Source organism: Phyllobates terribilis, unplaced genomic scaffold (assembly GCF_046119375.1).
Source record: "Phyllobates terribilis strain yellow unplaced genomic scaffold, ASM4611937v1 Scaffold_9__5_contigs__length_417890890, whole genome shotgun sequence".
NCBI lineage: Eukaryota > Metazoa > Chordata > Amphibia > Anura > Dendrobatidae > Phyllobates > Phyllobates terribilis.
The window spans coordinates 406815076-406839305 of NW_027362769.1; the positions used below are offsets into that span (position 1 = coordinate 406815076).

Below are 24230 nucleotides of genomic sequence, written 5' to 3' on the forward strand. Positions count from 1 at the left end.
CACATGGACCATGGCTCATACCACTAAACGCCTGCTCGCTTTTGTCGTGGGCAGAACACTACTCAGACAACACAGGATGATGGTAAAACAGTGTGGCAATAATTTATTGGACCACCAGGAAACAATAATATATAGAACAGTCCCAGCTAATACACAAGATGGTGCAAATGACAGAGTCTCACCTTTCCGCTGACTCGCTGGGATTAGAGCAGCTGCGATTTTAGGGCTTCCAGGGTCGACTACCCCCACCAGTGGCACCCACCTTTTGGCGGACCTCCACAGAGAGGAGGTAATGACAAGTTTAGGAAACTAACCAAGAGCAGTGAGATGTGTGGCCGGGTGACCTGCTTATCCCAACCTGGATTTCTTCAAAATGTCTCTGAGGGTTCAGCGATGGTCAATGGAGAAGATCTGCATACTTCCAGCTGGGGCCGTGGTCCCCTAAGCTGACATCCTGTAGAGTCAAACAGAACAGAGACAGAGATGCCTTTATATAGTTCTCAACTGTCCTTTCAAGCTGTGACAGATGTGACGCCCGGGCGGAGGAGAAAGAGTCAGATGGAAGTACTATGTCCGCGTTGGTCGGACTAGGGGGGGGGGGACGCCTCTCCTTCCCCGCTCGCTAGCCCACCCTGATAGTTGGGGTACTTGGAAGCCGGGCCACTGTGCAAGGTGGATGTAGTCACGGCCTAGGCCCAGTCCGTGCCCAGGGTTGTCACATTAAAAAGTTAAGGGCTAGGAGGGACGGTGACAGTGATTCGAGTGGTTATATTGACTACGCCACCTGTGGTGTATGGTGATGGCCACCAGCGCTGCGGCAGTCCCCTGAGAAGGGATGTAGTGGCAGCTTTGGATGGTGCTACTCCCCACAGGCGGAGCAGGGCCTCAGGGCAGAGACGCGGATGGAGGAGGTAGTAGTGAGAAATGTGGTGCGGTGTGGTGCAGAGCCGCGTTGCAATAAGAAACCGGAGGCCATAGGGGTAGTCTTCCAAGCTTTACTCACGGTAGAATGCACAGCTGCAAGGCTTCTCCTGCTCCTCACGGTGCTCTGCGGCCACCAGGACCGGGGGTCCGACAACCTGCATCCCCCTGGGATCCTTTCGCCTGTGGAGCTTGTCTCCTCTACTCCCCTCCAGGCCTTCTTGGGTAGGGACCTTGACCGCGTAGAGACAGCCGTTACCTCTAGCCCGCTCCTCGCCTCAAGGCCAGAGCACGAGGACCGTGTCCCCAACAACTGCAGGTTCACACAGAAAGCCACGTTCAGTGATGAAGATCACAATCAAAGACCATAAGCCCAAGATGGCTGTTTATTAAATATGAATTTAGTAAGTGTAACCTCTAAGTGTGTCCTCCACCCTCACCCACTACCTGGTTCCCCCTAACTTTGGTTTCCCCATCTCCTCTTATCCCGGCTGGGGCAGCACCCTGGTGCATATAAGCCCCCCTCAGGTGGGAGAGGTGTAGTGTTGGATGCAGAGGTGGGGTCCTGACAGCTGCACCGTCCTTACCTCGAAGGAGAGGTACCACACCTCATTAAAGAGATGCAGTACCCCTGTGGCGACCGAACCCTCAGGGGCGCCACAAAGCCATCATCCACAGGTCAGGGATGATGATATTAACTGGCATTGTTTTAGCATCCACAGGTCGTCCCCGAATGTTGACTTGCAAACATTGAAGGATCACCCATATCAGCCTCTGCTGGGCTGGAGCTGCTATTTTTCAGCGATTGTGACTACATTATAGAATTTTTTTACGTCCTGACAAGGACCTTCCTGTATTAGTCACCTCCACCTTTATGGTTCTATTCACATTCTATCATTGATTCTTTGTCTGGATATAATGATGTGTGAGAATCTTCTGTGTGCAGACTTGGTCTCTGCCATCAGTCTCTTGGGCTGGTTCACACTGTTGTGTCTGTTTCACTACATTTCCTTCTTCAGCCGGTTATGGTTGGCAAAAGATCAAATTTGCATAGAGTCCAATAAAACAGAAACTGCAACCTTCCAGCAATAATCTCGCACACCACACCCTCCCGCATGATTGCAGACCATTTTACGCTTTCTTCCTGGTACAGCCAAGGGTGTGAGGAGAGATCAAAGATCAGATCTGAAGTCTCTACAGATGCACAGAAACCGGGCTGTACAGGTAAATGTAATGTAGACGGCAAGGACTGGGGTCTCTGGGGGGGTTCAAACAAACAACTGATGGTAGTGAATGGTGTTAACTATAGGGAAGTTGTCCCACCTGTAGATAAATAGTCTAAAGTGGTCTCCTCCATAGAGTAATGGAATAATCTATAGAACCACAGGCTCACGTGTAAAGCAATGGTGTCCTCTGTACAGGGATGGTCTCTGCTCCATACACTTATGGTCTTGTCTGTAGAATAACAGAATAATATGTAGAATCAGGCCATCGAGTAAACCAATGGTCTCCATAGATTGATGGTCTTCATTGTAGAATAAAGGTATAATCTGTAGTACCACAGAAGCTTGTAAAGCAATGGTGTCCTCTCTAGCATGATGGTCTCTGACACTGAGTAGTGGTCTTGTCTGTAGAATGATGTCTAATGTCTGGATAATCTGTAGAACCATAGGCTAACCAGTAAAGCAATTGTAAACTCTTTGGAGAGATGGTCTCCACTGTAAAATGACGGAAGCGTCGGTAGGACTACAGTCAATTGTAAATCAGTGATGGTCTCCTCTGTAGAGTGAGGGTCTCCACTTCAGAGTTGGATCACCTTCATTTAGTGGTGGTCTTCATGACAGAATGATCCGTAGGACCACAGACTGAACAGTAAAGTGATAGTCTTCTCTGTAGAGTGAGAGTTTCCACTGTACAGTGAGGATCTACTCGGTAGAGTGATGGTCTTCACTATACACTAATGGTTTCCACTGTAGAATGAGGATCTACTCTGTAGAGTGATGGTCTCCTCTGTAAAGTGATGGAATAATCTGTAGAACCACAGACAATTGTAAAGCAATGTCTCCACGGTAGAGTCATGTCCACTGAAGAGTGAAGGTCTTCTCTATAGAGGGAGGGTCTCCTCTGTAGAGTAAGGGTCTCCTCTGTAGAGTGATGGTCTCCTCTGTAGAGTGAGGGTCTCCTCTGTAGAGTAAGGGTCTCCTCTGTAGAGTGAGGGTCTCCTCTGTAGAGTGATGGTCTCCTCTGTAGAGTGAGGAGAGTGAGGGTCTCCACTTCAGAGTTGGATCACCTTCATTTAGTGGTGGTCTTCATGACAGAATGATCTTTAGGACCACAGACTGAACAGTAAAGTGATGGTCTCCTCTGTAAAGTGATGGAATAATCTGTAGAACCACAGACAATTGTAAAGCAATGTCTCCACTGTAGCGTCTCATGTCCACTGAAGAGTGAAGGTCTTCTCTGTAGAGTGAAAGTTTCCACTGTACAGTGAGGATCTACTCGGTAGAGTGATGGTCTTCACTATACACTAATGGTTTCCACTGTAGAGTGAGGATCTCATCTGTAGAGTGAGGATCTCATCTGTAGAGCGGGGATCTCCTCAGTAGAGTGGGGATCTCCTCAGTAGAGTGGGGATCTCCTCAGTAGAATGAGGGTCTCCTCTGTAGGGTGCTGTTCTCCACTGTTAAGTGAGGGTCTCCACTTTAGCATGAGCATCTCGTCTGTAGAGTGAGAGGCTCATCTGTAGAGTGGGGGAGAGTGATGGTCTCCACTGTAGAGTGAGGGTCTCCTCCACTGGGTAGTGGTCTTTTTTGTAGTGATGGAATAGTCCGTAGGAAGTCTAACATAACAAGCAACCCCCGAATAAAATATACTCTTTATTAATATTATTTAAAAGGTAAAAAAAACTAACATATCCCAAAAGAAAAAAGGAAAGGGAGTGGTAAATTGCCCCAAGGCCACCATCAATGTCCACTATATTGTGTGTGGGCAGCAAAATATACTTTCCCTCAAAAGTAAACCCTGAACAATCACCCTACCTGACTGCTGAGGTTGGCACCCTAAAAATCAAGCAAGATTGGCCTCCCCGCTCAGCATCGTATCACCCTAGTATACCCTAGAGAAGCCCTATACCACATATCAACATTGACATCCATGTGTCACTACCCCGACAAACCTCCTATGATGGGACACCTTCTACGTGCCTCCTGTTGAACCAGCATCAAAATGGAGAAATGCGTCGAGGTCATGGTGATATGGTAGCTACTGTATGTTGGTTTCCTTGCCAATTTTGGTGGATCTGGTGGAGTTCGTCGATGTCATGGTGATATGGTAGCTATGTTGGTTTCCTTGCCAATTTTGGTGGATCTGGGTGGAGATGTGGGATTCTGACCGTTTCCAAATACTTCCATTCTATATTGTAAATAGGGTTCTCTACACTTTCCCTTTAAGCACTATAGCACTTTATCCTTGTCGATAATCACCATATGCGATAGGCAGCTACAGTGTGACTTATATTCTTGTATGGATAGGAGTTTTGTCTTCCCCTTCTAGGGGAAACCTTATTTCAGAGATGGACTTTGTTGTATAGGGCTTCTCTAGGGTAAAATGATGCTGAGTGTCGGGTGCCAATCTTGCATGATTTTTAGGGTGCCAACCTCCGCGGTCAGGTAGGATGATGGTTTACTGTTGAGGGAACGTATCTCTCCCTCCTCTTATCCCCTCCTATTTTGCTGTCCTATAGAAAGTAGTGGACATTGATTGTGGCCCTGGGGCCATTTACAGCTCCCTTTCCTTTTCGGGTATGTTATTTTGTACCTTTTAATTAATATTAATAAAAAGTATATTTTATTTGCGGGTTGTTTGTTATGTTAGACTCCAGTTATATATTACCTAGTTAGTCCGTGGGACCCCATGTGTACATGATTAGTGGTGCTCTCTTCTGGAGAGTCATGTGTAAGTGAATATAAGCAATGGCGTCTTGCAGTATTTCACGGTATTAACCATTTCATACACTTTTCCATGACCAGTTCCAGCATTAATTTGGAGCCAACAACTACAAGATCTGCAGATTCCACTATGTAATTGTCAGCAATGCTTTCAGATCTATGTTCTGTTTTATGGAGGCTCCATCTCTCACCTGCTGTCATATGAAATATCGCCTCCCTTGTCCATGGTTAGATCTGGTATTGCAGTGACTGTCAAACACATCTTTTTTGTGATCTCCCATAAGTCCTTAAGATGTCTGGCTGCATGCAGGGTTCATAGAGTGGAGAAGCTCCATAGTAAATATGAAAATGGTGCTCTGCTCCTATTATCGGTTCATGGCACGCAGTCCAGAACCTGAAGTGCCTGTCCCTTGTTCATCCACCCAGATCATAAGGAGGACATAGGACCTCCATGACCTTTAGGCTGGATTAATTTTGAACATGTTGTAATCACTACACTCTGGAATCCACGGTCTGTATGCAACAAGCTTCCTTTCGTGCACAACTACTTTCTGACTAACTCTTTCAATCTGGAGACAGGAGAGTGTTGTGCTTCAGAAGCATCCAGCAACTAGAGGGGTTAACACAGTCGCAGGAGACAGGGAGTGTTTTAGCAGAGCCCCCAGGGGATTGTGGGGAACTTGTTATTGTTGTGTGGCTGAAGCTGAAGAGAAAGGTGGTGTGTTTTCTGGATCTGACAGAAGGCAACTGAACAGGATTCAAATCAGGAGAGAAACTAAACACAGGTCAGATAAACTCCCTGAACTAACAGTGCAGAGTATTATCGGGCAGGAAGATAAGGACTGGAAGGAATTGGGTCACAGGGATCATCTCCCTCATCAAAGCCTCCCCCCTTCATCTCCATGCAGGATAAAGAATGCTGTGTACTATTGTGTCCTTGTGAAGGAAAAGTCTGTGGTTGCGTATGCATAGAAGTGTGCTGCTAAGAGATCTAATCTATGCTGAATTATACTACTGAAGAGATTGTAATACTGTGCCTTGTGAAGAAACTACTGTTGTAATGAAGATTGTGCTGTAATATCCCTGAATTGCACAGGCCGTGCTTCAGATTAAATTCCACTGTAAGGCTATGTGCCCACGATGCAGAAATGCTGCATATTTTTTCCGCTTCTCCCTGGCAGGAAAAACGCATGTGGATTTTACATGCGTTTTTCCCGCCAGGTCAAGCGTTTTTGCAGCATTTCTGCATGCGGGTTGTCAAGCACTTTTCCAAGCGATTTTAGCATCACTTGGAAACTGCTTGACAACTTGGTCACACTATATAAATCCATGCAACCGGCAAATGGCATATATAGTGTGACCAAGTAATAGTTAAAAAAAAAGAATAAGAATGGTAAAAAATAAAAAAGAAAGATTATACTTACCTTCCGATGGCCCCCGGTCTCTTTCTCCGATGCGTCCGGTCTCCCCGGTGTCTCGCGGTTGTGTAAAAGGACCTGACATGACGTCATTGAGTCATGTGACAGGTCACGCGACCGCCGACGTCGGCGGTCGCGTGACCTGTCATATGACTCAATGACGTCATGTCAGGTCCTCACACCACCGTAAGCTGTACAAGAGACCGGGCGCATCGCTGAGGAGTCCGGGGGACATTGGAAGGTAAGTATAATCTTTATTTTTTATTTTAAATTCTTTTTTTTACAGGTACTATGGTACCCGTGTCTCCTCTTCTCCAGACCCGGGTACCATCCGCACATTGAATAGCTTCATATCCGCGTGTGCACATGTAGTTATGCGGATATCAAGCATTTCAATGCAAGTCAATGGCGGCGATTACGCTGGGTGTCCGCAAAATTAATGGACATGCTGCGTATTTTTCCGCACATGCAGATTATCATTGGGGACTATGGGGCCCATATTACCAAGTTTTTTAAGCGTTTTTGCTGTGGAAATTCCGCGGCAAAAACGCTTGAAAAACGCATAGTGGGTACGCAGCCTAAAACTGTTGAAAAAGACTTTTGTCAGATGTGTCTGGTTGGCAAGTGAGTTCATCGTGTGCCTGGGAGAAGCTACAGCCTACGGTCACCCTAAGTAATGGTTACCCCAGGGTTCCAAAGAATTCATGAAACCCGTCTCGCCCTATCTGAACCTAGCGGCGTGCGTGTAACAAAACCCTTATCCTGGGAGACTTCTACATCCACAAAAACAGCTCCACCTCCACTTCTGCATCCCAGCTTCTATCTCTAACCACTTCTCTTGGCCTCTCACAACTTTTAACCTCTGAGACACACAAATCACTACGTCACATCACTACAACGACCTTTTAGAAGCACCTTGGACCAAGTAGCGCCCCACACCCACAGTACCTCCAAATATAGAGTAAAACAGCCCTGGCTCACACCACAAACTCGATTTCTCCAGAGATGCTCTAGGAGTTCTGAACGCCTATGGAGGAAAACTTGCACACCAGAAAACTCCATCCACTATAAATTTATGTTAAGAACCTATAACTCTCGCCAAACACTCCCTCCTCAGTCATAAAGGGCAGGCCCCTATCACAGACATTGGTGCTGATGATCTGGCCTCCTACTTTATAGAGAAAATAGAAAATACCCGTCAGGAAATCAGCTAACAACCACCAAGTGCCAAGACTCCTATCCTTCTCCACATCTCCTCTGGCTCACTCTCCGCATTTGACCCAGTCACAGAAGATGTCTCCAGGCTCCTCTCTTCTTCTTGTCCTACTACATGCACTACTGACCCAATTCCCTCACACCTACTCCAGTCTCTCTCTTCAATTGTCACTACTCACCTAACTAAAATTTTCAACCTCTCCCTCTCTTCTGGTATCTTCCCCTCCTCCTTCAAACACTCCATTATTACTCCATTATTAAAAAAAAACCCTCTCATGACCTATCCTGCACAAATAACTACAGACCAGTCTTCAATCTCCCCTTCATCTCTAAACTCTTGGAGCACCAGGTCTACTCCCGCCTTACCCGATACCTCTCCACTCACTCTCTTCTAGACCCATCACAGTCCGGCTTCTGCCCTCTACATCATACAGAAACTGCACTCAATGTGACCAGTGACCTTCTGACAGCAAAACGTAACGGTGACTATTCTCTGCTCATTCTTCTTGACCTCTCTGCAGCTTTCGACACTGTTGACCACCACCTCCTACTCTCTATGGTCCACTCAATCGGCATAAAAGACGCTGCTCTCTCCTGCTTCTCCTCCTATCTTTCTGACAGCTCCTTCAGTGTATCGGTTGCTGGCTCCACTTCTTCCCCTCTTTCTCTCGCTATTGGGGTTCCTCAGGATTCAGTCCTTGGCCCTCTTCTCTTCTCTCTCTACACGACCCCAATTGGACAAACCATCAGCAGATTTGGATACATTTCATCCCTTGATCTTACCCCCCCTGTATTACAGAACACCAGTGACTGTCTGTCCCCAGTTTCCAACATCATGTCTGCTCTATATCTGAAACTCAACCTGTCCAAAACTGAACTTCTTCTGCTCCTGCCGTCTACCCACCTCCCTAAATCTGACATCTCTCTCTCCATGTGTGGTATCACAATAATGCCGAGCCAGCAGGCGCGCTGTCTGGGCGTTGTGTTTCACACCAATCTTTCCTTCACCTTCCATATACAATCTCTTGCCCGCTCTTGTTGCTTGCACCTGAAGAACATCTCTAGAATCCGCCCCTTTCTCACCTTGGAAACAACAAAAACCCCTCACTGTCGCCCTGATCCACTCCCGCCTTGACTACTGTAACTCTCTATTAATTGGCCTCCCCCTCACTCGACTTTCCCCCCTCCAGTCCATCCTTAATGCTGCAGCCAGGGTCATCTATCAGGCTAACCGTTACTCAGACGCTTCCACTCTGTGCCAGTCATTGCACTGGCTGCCCATGAATTATAGGATCCAATTTAAGTTGCTCGTTCTCACCCACAAAGCCCTCTACAATGCAGTACCCCCCTACATCCCTTCCCTCATTTCTGTTTATCGGCCTACCCGTTCCCTACACTCCGCAAGCGACTTTCGACTAACATCCGCACTAATCCGCACCTCCCACTCCAGGCTCCATGACTTCTCCCGAGCTGCACCTATTCTTTGGAATGCTCTTCCCCAAGAAATTAGGACGAACCACAACTCACACAGTTTTAGGCGCTACCTAAAAACACATCTGTTTATGGTGGCCTATCACGTTCCCTAATTGAAGTCCCTTTATATATTTATAGCACATTCACTATTTCTCTGAACATAATTCTCCATCAAACTCCACCGCACCCAAAAGCACTACAGATACTGGCTGGTGACAGCTCATGCATCCTTTATCTATCCCCCATCCTCATAAACATGAAATATTTCCTATGATTTCTCCACAGGAGATAAAATGACTGGAAACCAAAAGCACGAGGTCGGGATCTTCTCCAGAGATGGGGAGGCCAATTACAAGTGGCTGCAGAACCTGCTCCGAGGGTGGATGATTTACAATGTGGTGGCGAATGTCCATTCAATCTATATCTCCAACAGTGGCAGGGACTTCATCACCGGACTGTCTCACAGCTCGTTTGCCATCGTGTATCACACCAAGAGGAGAGGGCGCCTGAATATCGCAAACGTGACCGATTCTCTGTATGACAATGAGCTGAAGGATCTGTCAGATCACCTCGGTAAGGAGACAAAAGCTCATACAACACCTAACTCATCTCCATGAAAGCGACGGCTCATATGGTAACTGGGCCCTCGATTCCCCACCTTGGTCAGAGCCCAGCAGTGGAGGGAAGCACGAAGAGGACCTCAGACACAACTGTCATCCACCCAGTCACAGTGTGAGGACAGGAAGATTAGTGACCGGGAGGTCCTTCTGAATAAGACACGTAATATGTAATAAGCCAAGAACAGAATGGATCTGACACCAGGGCCGATGTATGTGGGGTCTGACACCAGGGCCGGTGTATGTGGGGTCTGACACCAGGGCCGATGCATGTGGAGTCTGACACCAGGGCCGATGTATGTGGGGTCTGACACCAGGGCCGGTGTATGTGGGGTCTGACACCAGGGCCGATGCATGTGGAGTCTGACACCAGGGCCGATGTATGTGGGGTCTGACACCAGGGCCGGTGTATGTGGGGTCTGACACCAGGGCCAGTGTATGTGGGGTCTGACACCAGGGCCGGTGTATGTGGGGTCTAACACAAGGGCCGATGTATGTGGAGTCTGACACCAGGGCCGATTTATGTGGGGTCTGACACCAGGGCCGATGTATATGAGGTCTGACACCAGGGCCGATGTATGTGGGGTCTGACACCAGGGCCGATGCATGTGGAGTCTGACACCAGGGCCGATGAATGTGGGGTCTGACACCAGGGCCAGTGTATGTGGGGTCTGACACCAGGGCCGATGTATGTGGAGTCTGACACCAGGGCCGAAGTATGTGGGGTCTGACACCAGGGCCGATATATGTGGAGTGTGACACCAGGGCCGATGTATGTGGGGTCTGACACCAGGACCGATGCATGTGGAGTCTGACACCAGGGCCAGTGTATGTGGGGTCTGACACCAGGGCCAGTGTATGTGGGGTCTGACACCAGGGCCGATGTATGTGGAGTGTGACACCAGGGCCGATGTATGTGGGGTCTGACACCAGGGCCGATGCATGTGGAGTCTGACACCAGGGCCGATGTATGTGGGGTCTGACACCAGGGCCGGTGTATGTGGGGTCTGACACCAGGGCCGATGTATGTGGAGTCTGACACCAGGGCCGATGTATGTGGAGTCTGACACCAGGGCCGATGTATGTGGGGTCTGACACCAGGGCCGATGTATGTGGGGTCTGACACCAGGGCCGATGTATGTGGGGTCTGACACCAGGGCCGGTGTATGTGGGGTCTGACACCAGGGCCAGTGTATGTGGGGTCTGACACCAGGGCCGGTGTATGTGGGGTCTAACACAAGGGCCGATGTATGTGGAGTCTGACACCAGGGCCGATGTATGTGGGGTCTGACACCAGGGCCGATGTATATGAGGTCTGACACCAGGGCCGATGCATGTGGAGTCTGAAACCAGGGCCGATGAATGTGGGGTCTGACACCAGGGCCAGTGTATGTGGGGTCTGACACCAGGGCCGATGTATGTGGAGTCTGACACCAGGGCCGATGTATGTGGGGTCTGACACCAGGGCCGGTGTATGTGGGGTCTGACACCAGGGCCGGTGTATGTGGAGTCTGACACCAGGGCCGATGTATGTGGGGTCTGACACCAGGGCCGATGTATGTGGAGTCTGACACCAGGGCCGATGTATGTGGGGTCTGACACCAGGGCCGGTGTATGTGGGGTCTGATACCAGGGCCGATGTATGTGGGGTTTGACACCAGGGCCAGTGTATGTGGGGTCTGACACCAGGGCCGGTGTATGTGGAGTCTGACACCAGGGCCGATGTATGTAGGGTCTGACACCAGGGCCGATGTATGTGGGGTCTGACACCAGAGCCGATGTATGTGGGGTCTGACACCAGGGCCGATGTATGTGGAGTCTGACACCAGGGCCGATGTATGTGGGGTCTGACACCAGGGCCGATGTATGTGGAGTCTGACACCAGGGCCGATGTATGTGGGGTCTGACACCAGGGCCGGTGTATGTGGGGTCTGATACCAGGGCCGATGTATGTGGGGTTTGACACCAGGGCCAGTGTATGTGGGGTCTGACACCAGGGCCGGTGTATGTGGGGTCTGACACCAGGGCCGGTGTATGTGGAGTCTGACACCAGGGCCGGTGTATGTGGGGTCTGACACCAGGGCCGATGCATGTGGAGTCTGACACCAGGGCCGGTGTATGAGGGGTCTGACACCAGGGCCGATGTATGTGGGGTCTGACACCAGGGCCGGTGTATGTGGAGTGTGACACCAGGGCCGGTGTATGTGGGGTCTGACACCAGGGCCGGTGTATGTGGGGTCTGACACCAGGGCCGGTGTATGTGGGGTCTGACACCAGGGCCGGTGTATGTGGAGTCTGACACCAGGGCCGATGTATGTGGGGTCTGACACCAGGGCCGGTGTATGTGGAGTCTGACACCAGGGCCAGTGTATGTGGGGTCTGACACCAGGGCCGGTGTATGTGGAGTCTGACACCAGGGCCGGTGTATGTGGGGTCTGACACCAGGGCCGATGTATGTGGGGTCTGACACCAGGGCCGATGCATGTGGAGTCTGACACCAGGGCCGGTGTATGTGGAGTCTGACACCAGGGCCGATGTATGTGGGGTCTGACACCAGGGCCGATGTATGTGGGGTCTGACACCAGAGCCGATGCATGTGGGGTCTGACACCATGGCCGGTGTATGTGGAGTCTGACACCAGGGCCGATGTATGTGGGGTCTGACACCAGGGCCAGTGTATGTGGGGTCTGATGCCAGGGCCGATGTATGTGGGGTCTGACATCAGGGCCAGTGTATGTGGGGTCTGACACCAGGGCCGGTGTATGTGGAGTTTGACACCAGGGCCGGTGTATGTGGGGTCTGACACCAGGGCCGATGCATGTGGGGTCTGACACCAGGGCCGGTGTATGTGGGGTCTGACACCAGGGACGGTGTATGTGGGGTCTGACACCAGGGCCGATGCATGTGGGGGGTCTGACACCAGGGCCGATGCATGTGGAGTCTAACACCAGGGCCGGTGTATGTGGAGTCTGACACCAGGGCCGGTGTATGTGGGGTCTGACACCAGGGCCGATGCATGTGGGGGGTCTGACACCAGGGCCGATGCATGTGGAGTCTAACACCAGGGCCGGTGTATGTGGAGTCTAACACCAGGGCCGGTGTATGTGGAGTCTAACACCAGGGCCGGTGTATGTGGGGTCTGACACCAGGGCCGGTGTATGTGGAGTCTAACACCAGGGCCGGTGTATGTGGAGTCTGACACCAGGGCCGGTGTATGTGGGGTCTGACACCAGGGCCGATGCATGTGGGGGGTCTGACACCAGGGCCGATGCATGTGGAGTCTGACACCAGGGCCGGTGTATGTGGGGTCTGACACCAGGGCCGGTGTATGTGGGGTCTGACACCAGGGCTGATGCATGTGGGGTCTGACACCAGGGCCGGTGTATGTGGGGTCTGACACCAGGGCCGGTGTATGTGGAGTCTGACACCAGGGCCGGTGTATGTGGAGTCTGACACCAGGGCCGGTGTATGTGGGGTCTGACACCAGGGCCGATGCATGTGGGGTCTGACACCAGGGCCGGTGTATGTGGGGTCTGACACCAGGGCAGATGCATGTGGGGTCTGACACCAGGGCCGGTGTATGTGGAGTCTGACACCAGGGCCGGTGTATGTGAGGTCTGACACCAGGGCCGGTGTATGTGGGGTCTGACACCAGGGCCGATGCATGTGGGGTCTGACACCAGGGCCGGTGTATGTGGAGTCTGACACCAGGGCCGATGTATGTGGAGTCTGACACCAGGGCCGATGTATGTGGAGTCTGACACCAGGGCCGGTGTATGTGGGGTCTGACACCAAGGCCGGTGTATGTGGGGTCTGACACCAGGGCCGGTGTATGTGGGGTCTGACACCAGGGCCGGTGTATGTGGGGTCTGACACCAGGGCCGATGTATGTGGAGTCTGACACCAGGGCCGGTGTATGTGGGGTCTGACACCAAGGCCGGTGTATGTGGAGTCTGACACCAGGGCCGATGTATGTGGAGTCTGACACCAGGGCCGGTGTATGTGGGGTCTGACACCAAGGCCGGTGTATGTGGAGTCTGACACCAGGGCCGATGTATGTGGGGTCTGACACCAGGGCCGGTGTATGTGGGGTCTGACACCAGGGCCGATGTATGTGGAGTCTGACACCAGGGCCGATGCATGTGGAGTCTGACACCAGGGCCGGTGTATGTGGAGTCTGACACCAGGGCCGATGTATGTGGAGTCTGACACCAGGGCCGGTGTATGTAGGGTCTGACACCAGGGCCGATGTATGTGGGGTCTGACACCAGGGCCGATGTATGTGGAGTCTGACACCAGGGCCGATGTATGTGGAGTCTGACACCAGGGCCGGTGTATGTGGGGTCTGACACCAGGGCCGATGTATGTGGGGTCTGACACCAGGGCCGATGTATGTGGGGTCTGACACCAGGGCCCATGTATGTGGGGTCTGACACCAGGGCCGATGTATGTGGGGTCTGACACCAGGACCGATGCATGTGGAGTCTGACACCAGGGCCGGTGTATGTAGGGTCTGACACCAGGGCCGTTGTATGTGGGGTCTGACACCAGGGCCGATGTATGTGGGGTCTGACACCAGGGCCGGTGTATGTGGGGTCTGACACCAGGGCCGGTGTATGTGGGGTCTGACACCAGGACCGGTGTATGTGGGGTCTGACACCAGGGCCGGTGTATGTGGGGTCTGACACCAGGGCCGGTGTATGTGGGGTCTGACACCAGGGCCGATGTATGTGGGGTCTGACACCAGGGCCGGAGTATGTGGGGTCTGACACCAGGACCGGTGTATGTGGGGTCTGACACCAGGGCCGGTGTATGTGGGGTCTGACACCAGGGCCGGTGTATGTAGGGTCTGGGACCAGAGCCGGTGTATGTGGGGTCTGGGACCAGGGCTGGTGAATGTGGGATCTGGGACCAGGGCCGATGTATGTGGGGTCTGGAACCAGGGCCGGTGTGTGTGGGGTCTGACACCAGGGCCGCAGTATGTGGGGTCTGACACCAGGGCCGGTGTATGTGGGATCTGACACCAGGGCCGGTGTATGTTGGGTCTGACACCAGGGCCGGTGTATGTATGGTCTGGGACCAGAGCTGGTGTATGTGGGATCAGGGACCAGGGCTGGTGAATGTGGGGTCTGGGACCAGGGCCGGTGTATGTGGGGTCTGGAACCAGTGCCGGTGTATGTGGGGTCTGACACCAGGGCCGGTATATGTGGGGTCTGACACCAGGGCCGGTGTATGTGGGGTCTGACACCAGTGCCGGTGTATGTGGGGTCTGACACCAGGGCCGGTGTATGTGGGGTCTGACACCAGGACCGGTGTATGTGGGGTCTGACACCAGGACCGGTGTATGTGGGGTCTGACACCAAGGCCGGTGTATGTGGAGTCTGACACCAGGGCCGATGCATGTGGAGTCTGACACCAGGGCCGATGCATGTGGAGTCTGACACCAGGGCCGGTGTATGTGGGGTCTGACACCAGGGCCGGTGTATGTGGGGTCTGTGACACCAGGGCCGATGTATGTGGGGTCTGAAACCAGGGCCGATGTATTTGGAGTCTGACACCAGGGCCGATGCATGTGGAGTCTGACACCAGGGCCGGTGTATGTGGGGTCTGACACCAGGGCCGATGTATGTGGAGTCTGACACCAGGGCCGGTGTATGTGGGGTCTGACACCAGGGCCGATGTATGTGGGGTCTGACACCAGGGCCGGTGTATGTAGGGTCTGACACCAGGGCCGGTGTATGTATGGTCTGGGACCAGAGCTGGTGTATGTGGGATCAGGGACCAGGGCTGGTGAATGTGGGGTCTGGGACCAGGGCCGGTGTATGTGGGGTCTGGAACCAGTGCCGGTGTATGTGGGGTCTGACACCAGGGCCGGTGTATGTGGGGTCTGACACCAGGGCCGGTGTATGTGGGGTCTGACACCAGTGCCGGTGTATGTGGGGTCTGACACCAGGGCCGGTGTATGTGGGGTCTGACACCAGGACCGGTGTATGTGGGGTCTGACACCAAGGCCGGTGTATGTGGAGTCTGACACCAGGGCCGATGCATGTGGAGTCTGACACCAGGGCCGGTGTATGTGGGGTCTGACACCAGGGCCGGTGTATGTGGGGTCTGTGACACCAGGGCCGATGTATGTGGGGTCTGAAACCAGGGCCGATGTATTTGGAGTCTGACACCAGGGCCGATGCATGTGGAGTCTGACACCAGGGCCGGTGTATGTGGGGTCTGACACCAGGGCCGATGTATGTGGAGTCTGACACCAGGGCCGGTGTATGTGGGGTCTGACACCAGGGCCGATGTATGTGGGGTCTGACACCAGGGCCGGTGTATGTAGGGTCTGACACCAGGGCCGTTGTATGTGAGGTCTGACACCAGGGCTGGTGCATGTGGGGTCTGACACCAGGGCCGGTGTATGTGGGGTCTGACACCAGGGCCGGTGTATGTGGGGTCTGACACCAGGGCCGGTGAATGTGGGGTCGGTCTGGGACCAGGGCCGGTGTATAAGGTGTCTGGGACCAGGCCCGATGTATGTGGGATCTGACACCAGGGCCGGAGTATGTGGGATCTGACACCAGGGCCTGTGTATGTGGGATCTGACACCAGGGCCGGAGTATGTGGGATCTGACACCAGAGCCGGTGTATGTGGGGTCTGACATCAGGGCCGGTGTATGTGGGGTCTGACACCAGAGTTGGTGTATGTGGGGTCTGACACCATGGCCGGTGTATGTAGGGTCTTGGACCAGGGCCGATGTATGTGGGGTCTGACACCAGGGCCGATGTATGTGGGGTCTGAAACCAGGGCCGATGTATGTGGAGTCTGACACCAGGGCCGATGTATGTGATGTCTGACACCAGGGTCGGTGTATGTATGGTCTGGGAACAGAGCCGGTGTATGTGGGGTCTGACACCAGGGCCGGTGTATGTAGGGTCTGGGACCAGAGCCGGTGTATGTGGGGTCTGGGACCAGGGCTGGTGAATGTGGGATCTGGGACCAGGGCCGATGTATGTGGGGTCTGGAACCAGGGCCGGTGCGTGTGGGGTCTGACACCAGGGCCGCAGTATGTGGGGTCTGACACCAGGGCCGGTGTATGTGGAATCTGACACCAGGGCCGGTGTATGTTGGGTCTGACACCAGGGCCGGAGTATGTGGGATCTGACACCAGAGCCGGTGTATGTGGGGTCTGACATCAGGGCCGGTGTATGTGGGGTCTGACACCAGAGCCGGTGTATGTGGGGTCTGACACCACGGCCGGTGTATGTAGGGTCTTGGACCAGGGCCGATGTATGTGGGGTCTGACACCAGGGCCGGTGTATATGGGGTCTGACATTAGGGTCGGTGTATATGGGGTCTGACACCAGAGCCGCTGTATGTGGGGTCTGACACCAGGACCAGTGTATGTGGGGCCTGACACCAGGGCCGGTGTATGTGGGGTCTGACACCAGGGCCAGTGTATGTGGGGTCTGACACCAGAGCCGCTGTATGTGGGGTCTGACACCAGGACCAGTGTATGTGGGGCCTGACACCAGGGCCGGTGTATGTGGGGTCTGACACCAGGGCCGGTGTATGTGGGTTCTGATACCAGGGCCGGTGTATGTGGAGTCTGACACCAGGGCCGGTGTATGTTGGATCTGACACCAGGGCCGGTGTATGTGGGGTCTGACACCAGGGCCGGTGTATGTATGGTCTGGGAACAGAGCCGGTGTATGTGGGGTCTGGGACCAGGGCTGGTGAATGTGGGGTCTGGGACCAGGGCAGGTGTAAGTGGGGTCTGGGACCAGGGCCGGTGTATGTAGGTTCTGACACCAGGGCCGGTGTATGTGGAGTCTGACACCAGGGCCAGTGTATGTGGGGTTCTGACACCAGGGCCAGTGTATGTGGGGTCTGACACCAGGGCTGGTGAATGTGGGGTCTGGGACCAGGGCAGGTGTAAGTGGGGTCTGGGACCAGGGCCGGTGTATGTAGGTTCTGACACCAGGGCCGGTGTATGTGGAGTCTGACACCAGGGCCAGTGTATGTGGGGTTCTGACACCAGGGCCAGTGTATGTGGGGTCTGACACCAGGGCCGCCGGCGTATGTGGGATCTGACACCAGAGCCAGTAAATGTGGGGTCTGGGACCAGGCGTTACGCTCGCGCCTGGACTGACTGGCGTGAGCGTGATTAGTGATCCCACTGTACCATGAACCGAGGAGTGCCTGGAGGGGCGTAACTAAGTATCAACCCGATCCGGCGGCTCATTCGACTCCGTGAACCAAGGAGGAACCGAGCAGAGGGACCAGGTGCTACTCCAGGTCAGACCCCGGTCACAGCTGTTGACCCACACCGGGGAATGCAGGAACAGGTGGGTTAGGCTGGCATACAGACAGGTGGGTATTGGCAGGCACGGCTGGTATGCATACAGGTGGGTACTGGCAAGCACGGCTGGTATGCAGACAGGTGAGTACTGGCAAGCACGGCTGCAGTGCAGACAGCGAGATACTGGCCAGCACGGCTGGAGTGCAGACAGGGAGATACTACCAGGTTGGAGCGCAGGCTGGATAAGGTCCAATACAGACTAGGAGAAAGGGACAGAGCAGCAGATGTGGTAGACAAGCAGAGTAAAGCGAAACCACCGGAGCGGAGGACAAGGCAGAGCAGAGAGGAACCGCCGGAGCGGAGGACAAGGCAGAGCAGAGAGGAACCGCTGGTGCGGTGAGCAAGCAGAGCGGAGCGAAACCGCGGAAGCGGTGGACAAGGCAGAGCAGAGAGGAACCACTGGAGCGGTGGACAAGGCAGTGCAGAGCGAAACCGCAGGTGCGGTGAGCAAGCAGAGCGAAACCGCAAGTGTGGTGGACAAGGCTGAGCAGAGCGAAACCGCCAGAGCGGTGGACAAGGCAGAGCAGAGAGGAACCGCCGGAGCGGTGAACAAGGCAGAGCAGAGCGAAACCGCAAGTGCGGTGAGCAAGCAGAGCAGAGTGAAACCACAGGTCCGGTGGACAAGGCTGATCAGATAGGAACCGCCGGAGCGGTGGGCAAGGCAAAGCAGAGAGAAACCGCTGGCGCGGTGAGCAAGCAGAGCAGAACAGGGCTGCAGGTGCAGGCAGAGAGGACAGGGCTCTGTTCACATGAAACAGACTGGAAAATACAGAAAGATGGCTAGAACACAGGAGGTAGATACGGAGGAAGGGAAAAGGGACAAGCAGAACCAGATACACACAAGGTACTTACAATAAAGTAGCGAGTGGACACAAAACTCACAAACAGAAGTACAGAGACAATGAGTTGGAGTTAGGTGCAGGTTCAGACACAGCAGGAAAAGGGAAGGTATGGACATAGAGACAAACAGGTAACAGGCTAGGAGACAGTTCAGACAGGAACTGACACTGCAACGAGATACAGGAACGAGCCTGGGCATACAGCCCCCAGAGGTGGAAACAGACTAGAAGTCACAGGTAACAGGCCTGGGTATACAGCCCCCAGGGTGGCAGAAACTGACTAGAAGTCAGAGATAACAGGCCTGGGTATGCAGCCCCCAGGGTGGCTGAAACAGGCAAAATACAGGACAAGACCTGGCAACTCAGAGGCAAGGAGCACACTGATAGATAGTGTTGCTCAGGCACCTCCTTCTGGGTGGAGTGGGTTTAAATATTCAGTGACTCACAACAATAGGCTGGAGACGCATTAGGAGTGCGCCCACAGCAGCTATAAGAATCAGGAAGTAACCGGGACGCTGCCCTAAGCAGTCAGACAAGAGACATGCACACAGCATGAACTGGAGCAAGGTTTGCAGGCTGGACTGGTGGGTAAGATTGCGGTCTTGCATAGTGGGAGGTGGTGCACTATGCAAGCATGCCGCCAGGGATGTTACACCAGGGTTGGTGAATGTGGGGTCTGACACCAGGGCCAGTGTATGTGAGGTCTGTCACCACGGCCAGTCTCTGTGGGGTCTGGGACCAGAGCCAGTGTATGTGGGGTCTGACACCAGGGCCGGTGTATTTGTGGTCTGGGACCAGGGCCAATGTATGTGGGGTCTGGGACCAGGGCAGGTGTTGGTGGGGTCTGGGACCAGGGCCATTGTATGTGGGGTCTGGGACCAGGCCCGGGGCATGTGGAATCTGACACCAGGGCGTGTGTATGTTGGGTATGACACCAGGGCCGGTGTATGTGGGGTCTGATACCAGGGCCAGTGTATGTGGGGGTCTGACACCAGGGTCGGTGTATGTGTGGTCTGAGACCAGGGCTGTTGTATGTGAGATCTGACACTACGGCCGGTGTATGTGGGGTTTGGGACCAGGGCCACTCTATGTGGGATCTGTCACCAGGGCCAGTGTATGTGGGGTCTGACACCAGGGCCAGTTTATGTGAATGTGGCACCCTATATTTTAATATCTTCTGTCTTTGCTCAGGGAGAAGTAATGTGGTTGTGCTGGTGGATGACGTGGAGGACAGCGGTGACAGTAACAAAAGGCGAATATTAGAGGAGCAGCGGCTGGATGCCTACGCCACCGAACTGATCCTCATCAGTGAGCGGGAGAAGGAATCGGCCAATCTGACCGGACCCGATCCGAGCTTTAGTGAATCACCGATCTCTGCCCAGATGCACGACGCCCACAACTCCTTGAAAAACAAGCTGGATAAGCTGAAGGACATCATCAACAACGCTCCACATAGCAACACAGGTACCAGCCGTGGGGTCAAGAAGGATAAGGTGGGCAAATGGTCTCACTGACCGTGTCTTATAAAGGTGGAGAAGGAGTAGTGTTACTCGGTGGTAGACAGAACATAGAACTGAATATTGTGGGTTAGTATATACAGTATGTAGCATGCACATGTCAGGGTCAGCATTCCTCCGGCCGGTGGTCTCTATCACTGCTTGGTGCACTGACGTGGATCGCACCGGGGGAAGCCTTCTAACTTTATAGTAAACAGAATAACATTCAGGATTTCTTTTCTATTTACAAGGTCGTCGTGATTCAACCTCGTCTGAATCCTCGTCTGGCGGCAGGAGGACAGGTAAACCCTACAAGACGTGACGAGAAGCCGAGAGGCTGCCGGAGATCAACTACGACCACTGGACTGAAGCGTCGTCTTCTCACGGTCACGAGTCTTTTCTATTTCAGTACCAGTCCCATTAGTGGTGACTTCTAATAGTAGCTTCAGGTCTCCCGGTAAGATGCCGATGACACAACCAGAAGGTCCGGTGTAATATACATGATGCGCCCAGGGGATGGGGACGACTCGGCGCCCGGGCCTTATTGCCTGACTCTGGGGGATGTCGCGGTGCCCGTACCCTGGGGTCACTATTAAAAGAAGGGGGAAAATGGTATGGAATAGGGGAATGTTCGTGACTCCACCCGTGGTGTCTGGTGAGGATCACCAGTGCTGCTACAGTACTCTGAGGCCGGTGTTTAGGCAGCTTAGTTGGTGAGGCTCCCCACTGGTGGAGCGGGGCCTCAGGGCAGCGTGAGTGTAGGGGATGCAGGACAGAGGGGACCCAGCCGGGTCAGAGGAAGAATAGGCACACACACGACAGTTCACTTCAGTACCTTTACTGGTGGTGGTTCTGGCACGATCCAAGGCACTGTAGGGTGAAGGATGCATATCAGGACTCTCCCCAGTGAGCAGGTGTGGGGCCTCCTGTTCCTTGCCTTTCTTTGATAAGTTTCTGACCTGCCTGGAGCTAGGTCTAACTTGGTCTCTGTCTTGCACCTGCTGACCTGGTGGTAGGGCCTTCTGTTGGAGATCACACTCTCCGATCTCTTGGTCCTCCGTGACTCCTGACCCTGGTACGTAATCAGATTTTGGTGTTCCTGGGACATATAGTTCGCCAGGGGTTCCGGTTGTTTCTGCTGGATGTAAAGGATCCCTGCAGATGCGGACCCGGTGTCCGGTAAATGGTTTTAGGGTGAGCTGGTTAAGCTCCTCTGCCCCCTATGTAGCTTGCTTACTCCACTTGCCTTTGGCCACGCTCGGGGCCCTCACTAGGCTTCACACGGGCAGTAGGCCTCGCTACTCTTCACCGTTCTTGTGGCGTCGGCGCGCCCTAGGCTCACTAATCTGAGCTCACTGAGTCTGAACTGACCTGACAACCTCTCTGGCTGCAGCAGACTTCACACAGGCTTCACTCTCTGTGGACTTCAGACTGAACTGCCTAGCTCCACCTTCCCTTTATATATCCCTAACGGGCTCCCTCTGCTGGTCTGAGGTGGAAGGTGGAGGTGTGTGAATGCTATGAGGGCCTCTTGTGGAGAAATCCGTCCATGCACCCCTCTGGGATCTGTGGCACCAATGCACAGCAGGGCGCCACATACGGATCTTCAGATTTACACTCCATCTCATGTTCTCTTCTTACATGAATGGTTTATGCATCAACTCCACTCGAAAAGATGGAAAAGTGAGACCTTAATGAGGATCTGTCCGCTCTCCTGACTCATCTTTCTTTGTAAATACTTTCTTTATCTGGATGAACATAACATGGAGGTATATAGTAACATAGTAACATAGTAACATAGTTTGTAAAGCTGAATAAAGACTTGCGTCCATCAAGTTCGACCTGTTAGTTCTGTAATTGCTAAAGTTGATCCAGAGGAGGGCAAAAACCCCAAATGATTTAGCCAATCTTCACCTGAGGAAAAATTCCCTCCCGACTCTGAAACCAGCAGTCAGAATAAATCCCTGTATCAACCTACTATTTTATTCTATTTTTAAGTATATGCAGAAATCTGCCTGGTATCTAGAAATGCATCCAGTCCCAGCTTGAACTGGTTTAGTGAATCCGACATTACCGTCTCCTCACTCAGTGAATTCCATATTCTCACTGCTCTTACCGTAAAGAACCCCTTCCTATGCTGGTGCTGAAACCTTTTCTCTTCCAGTCTTAGTGAGTGCCCTCTTGTTACCGTAATATCCCTCCTTTTGAACAAATCCCGGGCAAGGTCTCTATACTGTCCCCTAACATATTTGTACACATTTATTATGTCCCCCCTCAACCTTCTCTTTTCCAGGCTGAATAGTCCTAGTTTTGCCAACCTCTCTGGGTATTGCAGTCCCTCCATTCCCCTTATTAATTTTGTTGCCCTCCTTTGTACCTTTTCAAGCTCATTTCTATCCTTTCTATATATTGGGGCCCATAACTGAGCACAGTATTCCAAGTGTGGTCTGACCAGTGCTTTGTACAGTGGAAGAACAATGTTCTCCTCCTTTGCAGCTATACCTCTTCTGATACATCCCATTACCCTGTTTGCCCTTACAGCAGCCGCCTGACTTTGGGCACTCCAATTTAGTTTGCTATCAATCAAGATGCCCAAGTCCTTCTCCATCTCTGAATTCCCCAATGATTTCCCATTCAGTGAGTACTGGTGACTTCCATTTTTCCTTCCCATATGTATGACCTTACATTTCTCCTCGTTAAACCTCATTTGCCATTTAATGCTCCACCTACCCAGCTTATCCAAATCCCTCTGTAGGTCTGCACTGTCCTCTTTTGTATTAATTGTTTTACATAACTTTGTGTCATCTGTAAATATTGATATTTTACTATTTATCCCGTTGACTATGTCGTTAATAAAGATATTAAATAACATTGGGCCTAGTACAGACCCCTGTGGTACCCCACTAGTGACGCTTACCCAATCTGAGAATATTCCATTTATAACCACCCTCTGCCTTCTATCCTTTAGCCAGTTAGCTACCCACTTGCAGACATTTTCCCCCAGCCCCATCATTCTCATTTTGTATACCAACCTATTATGTGGCACGCTATCGAACGCTTTTGAGAAGTCGAGATACACGACATCCACTGGTTCCCCCTGATCTACTCGAGAGCTAACCTCCTCGTAGAAGTCAATCAGGTTTGTTTGGCAGGAGCGATTCCTCATGAATCCATGTTGGTTCGGGGTTAATAAATTATTAGCATCAAGATGCTCCGTAATTGCCTCATTAATAAAGCCTTCAAAAATTTTGCCCACAACGGACGTCAGACTCACCGGCCGATAGTTTCCGGCGTCACTTTTCGCTCCCTTTTTGAATATTGGCGCTACATTCGCCTGTCGCCAATCAAGTGGCACAGACCCAGTCTCAACAGAGTCCTTAAATATAAGATATAAGGGTCTGTCTATCACATTACTTAGTTCCCTTAGTACCCGTGGGTGTATGCCATCAGGTCCTGGTGATTATTTTAATGTTACTGAGGCGTTCCTGTACCCCAGCTTGGGTTAGATTTGTCATACTTAGTGGAGGATTAAGCTTCTCACTTCTCATTTCGCCTGTTAGTTCTTTTTCCTTTGTGAAAGTTGTCGAAAAAAAATTTATTTAATAGATTAGCTTTATCCTCATCTTTCTCTATGATTTTGCCTTCATCACTTTTTATCGGTCCAATATTATCCGATTTAATCCTTTTACTATTTATATACGTAAAGAACAGTTTGGGATTGGATCTACTTTCCCTAGCAATACGTCTCTCTGTTTCCTCCTTCGCTATTTTTATTTGTTTTTTGCAGGTTCTCGTTTTTTCCTTGTAACACATTAGTGCCTCCTTACTGTTTTCCTGTTTTAATCTCGCCCTGATAATAATCCTGACCACGTCTCCACCTTTTCTGCATTATCTTCTGTAAATGATGGTAATGATGCACTCCGTCTTTGCTCCTCCATGAGACCAAAGTG

General features: G+C 52.3%; 1 protein-coding gene across 1 annotated transcript in view; it reads left to right on the forward strand.

Moving 5' to 3' along the window:
• Nucleotides 1–2014: 2014 nt before the first annotated feature.
• The window catches only part of LOC141162647 (uncharacterized), a 40137-nt gene continuing 17921 nt past the window's right edge, over nt 2015–24230 (forward strand). Inside the window, exons 1-4 of the mRNA XM_073648976.1 lie at nt 2015–2145; nt 9260–9547; nt 19976–20248; nt 20532–20582. Coding sequence (XP_073505077.1) covers nt 2037–2145; nt 9260–9547; nt 19976–20248; nt 20532–20582 — 721 coding nt within the window. The 5' untranslated portion in view covers nt 2015–2036. The remainder of the gene's footprint in view (nt 2146–9259; nt 9548–19975; nt 20249–20531; nt 20583–24230) is intronic.